The sequence below is a fragment of the Acanthisitta chloris genome, unplaced genomic scaffold (assembly GCF_000695815.1).
Source record: "Acanthisitta chloris isolate BGI_N310 unplaced genomic scaffold, ASM69581v1 scaffold5594, whole genome shotgun sequence".
NCBI lineage: Eukaryota > Metazoa > Chordata > Aves > Passeriformes > Acanthisittidae > Acanthisitta > Acanthisitta chloris.
In genome coordinates this window covers 11,303-20,212 of record NW_008668631.1, presented here as the reverse complement: position 1 = coordinate 20,212, position 8,910 = coordinate 11,303, and the positions used below count along the sequence as shown (strand labels likewise).

The 8,910-nt window shown below is 55.7% G+C and overlaps 1 protein-coding gene across 1 annotated transcript in view; it reads right to left on the bottom strand.

The window, feature by feature from the left end:
* Positions 1-483: 483 nt before the first annotated feature.
* Positions 484-8,910, bottom strand: part of RNF157 (ring finger protein 157) — a 14,940-nt gene continuing 6,513 nt past the window's right edge. The window contains exons 10-17 of the mRNA XM_009072964.1: positions 8,550-8,733; positions 8,057-8,303; positions 7,860-7,968; positions 7,548-7,659; positions 6,907-7,118; positions 6,708-6,773; positions 6,344-6,392; positions 484-524 (exon numbers count right to left, since the gene is read on the bottom strand). Coding sequence (XP_009071212.1) covers positions 484-524; positions 6,344-6,392; positions 6,708-6,773; positions 6,907-7,118; positions 7,548-7,659; positions 7,860-7,968; positions 8,057-8,303; positions 8,550-8,733 — 1,020 coding nt within the window. The remainder of the gene's footprint in view (positions 525-6,343; positions 6,393-6,707; positions 6,774-6,906; positions 7,119-7,547; positions 7,660-7,859; positions 7,969-8,056; positions 8,304-8,549; positions 8,734-8,910) is intronic.

Sequence of the window (8,910 nt, the reverse complement as noted above, 5' to 3'; positions counted from 1 at the left end):
GCAGCGGGGCCAAGGAGTCTGCTGCAGCCCCACGTTGTTGTTGGCTGCGTCTGGGCCTGGGGGGAGAAAACAGGAGGTTAGGGACTCCCAAAGCCCACTGGTACACTCAGCTCATCTTTCCATGCAGGATGCAATTGAGTGTCCCCAGGGAACACCTCCCATGTCCCACTTCGGGCTTTGGCTGCAGGAGTGTGCCTGCACGTACCTCTCCGGACTGGGGAGGCCCCTTAAATCCCCGATTTTTCAGGAATGCTGAGGGCCAAACAGGAAGCATAGCATGACTGTGGCTGGGTTTGAATAAACCAAATGGAAGGGGGCTGCCTCTGCCCCCCTGCCCAGCAACGTGGGCAGATGCCCTGTGGGGCTGCAGGTTAGGCACGAAGGGATGTCACCCTGGCCTGGACAATGAGGGGACTGCCAGCAAGACCAACCCCCCCTGGGTGATGGGATACGAGGTGGGCACAGGCTCTGGAGGTCTCATACCTATTCCTCAATGTTAATGGGGCAGGAGTCCGGCACAGCAGCTGCGTGGCAGGAGAGACCAGAAGGCACATGGTGAAGGCAGGAGCAGAGGTGGCACGGGGACATGCACACGAGGGAGCAAACAGGGGCACTGGGGGGCCGGGGGCGTTTTTGGGCTGGGATGAGGCCAGGGAGCTGTCACTGGGGGGTCTGTCATGCATGGAGCTCCCCAGGGTTTTGTGCCAAGGAGAACCGAGGGGTGGACATGCAGGTGGCGTGGGGGAGCTGGGCCCCCCATGCCTCCTCTCCGGCTGAAGGCTCCCACTTCAGGCACCCTCCTGGTAGAGCAGGGTGGTGGCAGAGTTTGGCACCTGCCTGTGGCTTGTGTCCCACCACCAAAACCATCAGAGGCTACATGGTGCCCTTAGGAAGGGGGTGCATCCCTAAAGCACAGTAGCTGCTCCCAACCATCAAGGTTAAGCCCTGTACCCAGGGCAGCTCTGAGCCAGGGGGACTGTGTGAGGGTACTCCAAGGCCAAGGGCTGAGGCTTTCCCAGAGTGAGAGCAACAAAATCCTGCTGCTTGCTGATTTATGGGAGGTGACAGCTGCCATTTCAGCTGGCTTTTCATGGTGAGCTCAGGCTGGAGAGCGAGGCATGTTAAGTCTGCAGATCCCGGGGGGAATGGATAATTAAACAGGACCACATGTACATGCACACCGAAATCCCGTTAAGAGCTTGATATTGCCTAAGTCACTGCAGTGTTCCAGTGCAGGGACCCAGCTCAGCTCAGTGCACCCTTGGGAGGCCCTGTAGCAGGGTATCAGCCCTGTGCCCACCCACCTCACCTCCCCTTGGACTGCAGGAGGGGTGTCCTCTGCTGTTACCAGCTGACAGACCTGCCCTGGGCAGCTCAGCTTCCAAAGCCCATTGTGGAGAAACCCAACCGGCTCCCTGGCCCACTGCGGTATCGCTCACAGCTCAGAGTATCTGTGGCTTTAAACCAGCCAAAGCCCTTGGGGGATTGCAGGTTTTCTGCAGCAGCTCCCCAGCCCTCCCTTGGTACCAGCCTTTTAGCAGGCACCTTCCCATAGTTTCTCTTTCCAAAGCTGTTTCTGCCACCCTGCCCCTGGCACAGGCTGTGGCCATGGCCAGAGAATGCTCTGAGCCCTGGGGACAGTCCTTGCAACCCACTGCACATCCCAGGGCTCTGCAGAGCCCACTCCTGGACACAGATCTATAGGTTTTAGTTAAACCTAAAATCCCTGGGATGAGGCCTTTCACTTCTTCCCAAAGCCCTCTCCCACCAGATTGAAATCTGCAGAGATTTCACAACAGCTTTGAGGAACCACATCCCACACCTCGTCTGGGCAAATATATCATTATTAAATCGCATCATCATTCTGCTGGCTTAGAGACCATCCTAGATGTGGACTCTGGAACACCACAGATCTCAAGGGCCACAACCATCTCCAAGGTCCCCTACAATCAGTGAATGGCGTCATCACGGCCTAGGTATAAGTGCTTAGAAACTTCATGAATGACACGGCCAAAATGAAACCACAAGATATGGAACATCCCTGCTGTGTCCCACTATGAGCCTAAAGGACTTAAATTGAAAGATACAAAACTGGTCTTCTCTCTTCATGATACAAAAGCTGACTTTGTCCTAGAGGGTTTAAGGGTGCTCAGCATACTGCCCATGACTGCCCCGAAAACTTCCCCAAAACCTACAAAATCAATCCTGAATGTTTCACTGGTTAGACCATAGGAGGTGAAACCGGACAGAACAAATATTGTTTAATCCTGATCCTTAAGAGAGTAGAAATGTCCACACACAGCAAAGTTTCCCCTATCAGACCAAAATGTTCACCTTTTACTGATAATTCCTCTACTGGATGGTTTTCCTGGCTAAACCAGAGGTCATTACCTCACACTAGGAGGGATCTAACTGGTACACTGGGAACTGGAACAAAGGTATTGAGCAGTATTCATCTGGAATTAACTCCAGCTAATAAATCGGCTGCAACCATTAATGCACTATAATGCAACCCTAAAGATCTTCCTTATCCACTCTTGGAAACACACAATGGTCAGCTTGAACATGCATGGCAAATCATTGATGTAGATGCTTGTGTGATAAGAGAATGATGGGAGTTTCTATGTGAAAGTAACACTTGGAATGCCCAAGATGTCTGTTTGGACACAGAACTGTGTGTGTCATTTTGAAATGTATCCAGACAATGACCCTGGATCCATCCCCAGTATCCATAGAACGAGGGTATGTATGTCTAAAAATCCCTTGTGACAACAGTGGATGACACAAAGGTGCAGCTTATAACCACTCAAGTCTACATATTTGTAACTTTACCTATAGATCAGGATGTGACTTTGACTATTCCCTACCAAAAACTGTGGTACCAGAATATACATGGCAACACATGACATTTTGTCTCCAATGCCTGCTGGAATGGACATTGGAATATCCTGATCTATGCAAATTGGTACAACAACTGAAAAAGTAAAATCAGAAAACAGTAATCACTGCTCGTCATGATGTGGAAAAAAATACATCATGTACCACAGCGAGTGAAAAGGGATGGAAAACACCACTGGTGTTCTGCCCACTGGCCCCTCTGCCACCTCCAGGGGACCATGGGCAGCCCCAAAACCCCCACTCTGCACCTCCTCTGCCCCTGGCCCTGGTGTGAGTGGCAGCCTCCCCCTTGCCCCCACAAATGCCAAGGCTGGGTCGCCCCTCATGCAGGCAGCAGTGTGGCTTTGTGCCGAGGGCTCCAAGCAGCACGGCTGCCAGATGTGGACAGGCATGGTGGCCAAAGGATGGAGAGTGTATCCTTGGCTGGGCTCAGCCCAGGGGTCAGATCCTGCACCCCAGCTCAGGCGAGGGACAAGGCCAGTGCACTCCTCACAGCAGAGCAAGAATTTGCCCTCATGCGAGGGCCACTTGGGCTGCAAAGCTCCCCCTAACTCATCCTCACCCTAGCACAACCAAGGGAGATGCAGTCAAGGATGGCTTTGGCTGGTGCCACAGCCAAGGGATGCTTTGCCAGGTCCTCCAGCAATGCAGAGGTGCTGCTGGACCCCTTCCCCAAGCTCCCTGCCCAGCCCCCCCAGGCTGGCAGGGCTCAGCCAGTTGCTGCTGGAGGGTGATGGAGGGGACATTGGGCTTTTGTGGCAGGTGCCTGTTCCTCCCAAACAGCCTCAGCCATGTTTCTCTAGCACAGAAACCACCAGGAACAGGCAAGGCAACAGGAGAGGAGGCTTTCCCAAAGGAGCAGTGGGGAAGAAAGGATTTCCTCTTCCTCCAGTGGGTTTCACCCATCCTCTTGCCTCTCCAGCACCTGCTGTGGGTCTGGGACCTGCCACAAAGTTAGCCAAAGGAGCAAGGCAGGGGCAGAGTTGCTTTCAGCTTGTCCACAAATGTATTGATGGAGATCCTTTGAGGACTTTGTGTTGGATTTTTGCCCCATTTCCCCACACACAGGCTGAGGAAGCAGAGCCTGCAATGCTGGGCAGGGTCCCCAGCCCACTGCCCCTTTGGCCCACACAGGGACCAGAGGTCACCAATACATTTGTCACCTTTGTGCAACTCTGGGCAGGGAGGGGACACAAGCGTGGGTGGAGAAAACCGTGTTGGCACAGAGCGAACATGAACTTTCACACAGACGGAGGAGCCTGGGAGGGAGGAAGAAGAGAAAAAAGGGATGGAGAGAAGGTGGGAGGAAACAGAATTGGAAGGAGGATGAGAGAGAAAGCATGAAGAAATGGGAAAGAGGGATGAATGCTGGGGCTCTGTAGGACAACCTAACTTGACATGCCCCATCTCCTTGGCCTAGGAGGAAGGAGGAGGCAGGCAGCTCCTGCAGTAAAGTTGGACTGGCTGTGGACCACATCCCAACACAAAATACTGCTGTGCTCACCACAAGCCTGGACGACGCTACAGCTGTGCCACACAACCACCTACCCAGGGAGGGCTGGTGCCCCCCAGGGTGCCAACAGCCCCTTGGCCAAGGGATAGAGCATCCCAGCAAAGCAGGGCTGCAGCCCCCTGGGGACATCCCAGCAGGGACAGGCCACCCTGACCTACAGCTGGTGATGTGCCTGGTGCTCAGCCCTGTGGCAAGGTGGGTGTTGGGGCACAGTGAGGACAACCTGGTGGGGATGGGGATGGTGGGAATGATGGCAATGGGAGAGGAGGGATGGATGCAAAGGGCTGGGGGGATACAGGGAAGAGTGGAACTGTCCCCCCCACCCCAAGTTCATGTTCAGCAGATGGCCACTCACCAGGTAAGCAGGCCTCAGAGCACAGTTTATTGTCCAGCGCTTTCACGTGTGCGATGCCCATGTCATTGTTATTGTCACACCTCAGACCGAGGAAAGCGCCTGTCCTCGGGCCTGGAAGGGAGTTAAGGCAGTTAACGCCGCGGCCGGCGCTCCACATTGCCTTTTTAGCACTGGGGGGTGGGATTTCTGGGGCTTCTCCTCTCCCCTCCCCAGCCTCTTTCAAACAACACCAAAAAAAACAACATAGATAAAAACAATGTGTCTAGGTTAGAGTGGGTGAAGAGTGGACAATAACACCTGGGCACAGCCCCAGCTGCTCCTTTCCTTGCACCAGCCGCATCGGAGGGCAGCAGAACAGTGACGATGCGGCGATGGGCACTGGCACACATGAACCTGCCCAAGGTTCAGCCAAACCTTCCCCACAGCAGAGCCAAACAGTCCCTGGTTGGTACAGCCAGGCTGTGGTGGCACCTGGAGCCTCCCTGGCAACACTGGTGCATGTGAGAGCTGTGTGGATGCCAGGGGGAGGCAGCAGCTGGATGCATGGGGCAAAAGAAGCCGTAGCCAAGCTTTTGCGGAGGGATGGAGGCTTTTGGGGCTGATGGAGGTAACTCTGCTTCTTAGTATCACCTGTATGAGAGATCAGGCCCCAGGTTCTTACCTGCATCCATCAGATGCAGGTGACTGAACCTCAGGAGGGATGTTCCCAAATAAGCCAGTAGCCCCACTGAGAACAGCTGCAGGACTATGCCCTAAGGAGAAAGGCCATCCTGCTCCCAGAGTTGTTGGGATGCTTGTGGATGTCCACCATGGCCCTTGGTTGTCCCCATTTGTTACACTTGAGTCTCCCTATCAACAAGGGCCTCTCTGCAGGGCAGAGGCCACATTTTGGGGATCAGTGTTCCTGCTTTCCAGCTTGGCTGAGCATCCAGGTTGGATGGGGAAACAGTTTTGAAATATTTTTGCTAACAAGAGACTTGCCAATATGGGAGGGGGCACACTGCAGGCCTCCCTATTGCCCAAAAGCAATACAGGGCAGTTGGTGGCTGATGGCACAGAGATGACCACCTCTTTCCTTGGCTGTTTGAGAAGCCCTCAATGTGCATGTGTTGACTTGCAAAAGCACATCGAGGACAGGCCAAAAAAGTGAGGAAAGCATCCCAAAGGGAACAGCTTTGCAGCCCCTTCCTATGGGAATCAGCCCAGACAGGGAGACTTTCAGAGATGAGAAGAAAGACCTTGGTGAGGAGAAAAACAAAGAAGCCTCTTTCCCACTTAGCTTGTTGGAAAACTCACTGGATCCTGCACACCAACCATCACCTGCTCCGTGTCCTGCACTGAGCTCACTGGGGTCCCCGTGGCCAGGTGCCTTCCCCCCACCTACTGGTGTTCAACCCCTCCATGAGTGGCCCTGCTGTGATGGATGTTTTCCTGACCCCAGTGCCTGCAGGGTCACCCAGGGCTCTCCCTGATGGCAGGCAGGAGCCCGGGGGACACTACAGCATCCACAACCTGTGGCTGCCAGCTGGTGACAGTGAACTGAAAGGAGGGGACAACACCGACACAGGGCCTTTTACCGTCTTCCTGTGTGGGAGAGGCATCCTCGTCCTCCAGCACATCATTGCCCTGTAGCACAGGCAAAAGGCAGCAAGTGTTAGTCGGGGGCTGTGCCAGGGGCTGTTCCCAGATCCCTTTGGGGAAACATCCCTGGCCCCAGGGAAACCAGGAAGACGATCATGGGTAGGGGACAGTCCCACTGCCCCATCCATCCCCAGGGCAGCCTGTAAGTCCATGGATTCACGGGCTGCCCCTTCCCCAGCCCCGCAGGAATGTGGTGCCAGATGTCCAGATTCCCCTTCCGTGAGCACCCAGAGCTGGGCACAACCAGGGTCCCCCCGTGCCAGGTCACACCACAGCTCCCAGTCCCACCAGTACAGTTACCTCAGCATCGCGCTCCTCGGCCGAGATGCTGACAAAGTTTAGATCTGGGGACTCCACAGGTGTCGACTGCAGGAAGAAGGTGGGAAAGATGGAAGGAAAAAAAATTCTGAGTCTGGTGCCAGTGGGTTTGGAGAAGTTCCATCCTACAGGGAAGCTCTCCAGCCTGAAGATGATAGGCACCATCAAGCCCAGCACCTACCTCTCCATCAGAGGCTGTGGCGCTTGCAGCCAAGGGTGAGGGGATCACGTCCCCCTCCTCCTCCTCCTCCTCCTCTTCCTCCTCCTCCTCTGTGCCAGGAGCGATGTAGGAGCCAGACATGGAGGACACAGTGTCGGTGCTGAGCTGGGAATGCTGGCTCTGAGATGAGGCCATGGACATGACAGACTGAGCCAGGCTGCTGCTGACAGGCTCTGGGGGAGAGCAGAGGCTGAATGGGGCCACTGGACCCCCCCAGCCCCTTGGTGGGAATCGTGGCACAGCACACACTAACTTTAGAGGGGGCTAACAGGGAGGAGTGGGGTGCAGAGGAAGGACTGGCTGCATGCCATGGAGACATGATGGGTGCAAAGCTGCCAGCAGCAGGTCCCCAGGGCTCACAGCTCCCCACTTCGGGGTCTATGGAGCAACAAAGCAGATGGGATTGGTGCCCCCGTGATCCTCATCGCCAGGTCTATGGGTGACAAAGCTGAGGTGACACCCTGGGGCTCCCTGCAATGTCCATGGTAGGGTAGGAAGAGGCCATGCCAACCCACTCTGCATCCCCACACAGTGTGATGGGCCTGAGACCGTGAGGCTGCTCTCCTGCCTTGCCAGCACCTGTGAGCCCCACAATGCTGTACCTTCTGGGGACGAGATGGTGGAGGAGAGAGGTGTCCCAGTGCATGAGGACTGGTCAATGGCTCCTGACGATGACAGGGTGATGTTTTCACTCTCTGGTGTCGCACCACATTCCTGGAAGAGGAGCCCATGGGGCAGATGGGATAGGGAATATTCAGCATGGATGGATCCAGCTCCCCCAAGCATCCTTATGGATGGAGGAAGAGCCAGGAGGGGAAAACCCCAGCCAGCCCCTCTGGTTCCAAGCTTCTCCCAAACCTGTTGCCCCCCTCAGTGCCTTGAGTCATGACCAGCATGTTTCAGAGAGTGCTCACCTCCTCATGCCGGGCAGGGGATCTCCTCCTGCAGACCCTCAGCTCCGACTCAGTACACGATTTCTCATCCTCCTCTTCGGGCAGGATGGAGGAGTTCTGCGAGATGGACCTGGCCCGAGGGGGCAAAGCAGAGGGCTTCACCTCTGCCCACAGCCCCCAGACCACCCTCAAACCCCCATGCCCACCCTGGTACTCACTTGGAGATGCTCTTCTTCAGCTTGAGCCCCGGGGGACCGCAGTCAGGCAGGCGCTCGAGGGGCGAGAGTGCCCGCAGGGGGGGCAGGGGACCATCGCTGCCGTAGGAGGGCAGGGCCCCCACGCCCGGGGGGTCCCCCAGGGCACGCAGTGGCAGAGCAGCTGGGGAGGGTGTCAGTGGCCCATTGAGGGCCTCCAGCAGTGACACCACCTCGTAGCCAGGGGGGATGTTCTCCGAGGACTGGGGAGAGGGAGGAGATGTGGTGAGGATCCTCCTTGGGCCGTTTCACTGCATCCCCTCACTCCCAGTGGGATCAAGATGCCCCAAGGAGAAGGTAAAACCCAGAGAACAGACATTCAAAACCCTTTTCTTTTTCAGCATCAACTCTGTGTTTTTTGCAAGATCAATTTGCATTAAATAAGTAAACCCTGTCCCCAGGAAGCACATGGATCCCCAAATCTTCCCTTCCCAGTCTCAGCAAGGTAAAAGGGACTGGGGTCCCACACTCAGCCAGGCACTGACCGAGTGCTCCTCGGAGTCAGAGGTCTGCGAGGCGATGATGGGGTTGAAGCTGGTGGGTGAGAGGGGACCCAGCTTTTTCCTCATGGCTCGGATTTGAAGCAAGGCTCGGAAAGCTGCAGCAGCAGGTAAAAAAAAGGGAGGGGTGAAAACCAGCTGCTGAAATAAGACCCACCCCAAAAAAAATGTCACTCCATTTCCCAGGAGGGACATCCCCACACTGCACAGCACCGCTGCACATGGGGCTGGAGGAACCACAGAACACAGGGATGGGAGATGCCAGCCCATTCCCAGAGATGCTAGCCCCCCTTCCAAGAAGCAGCCCCCCCAGCCCTT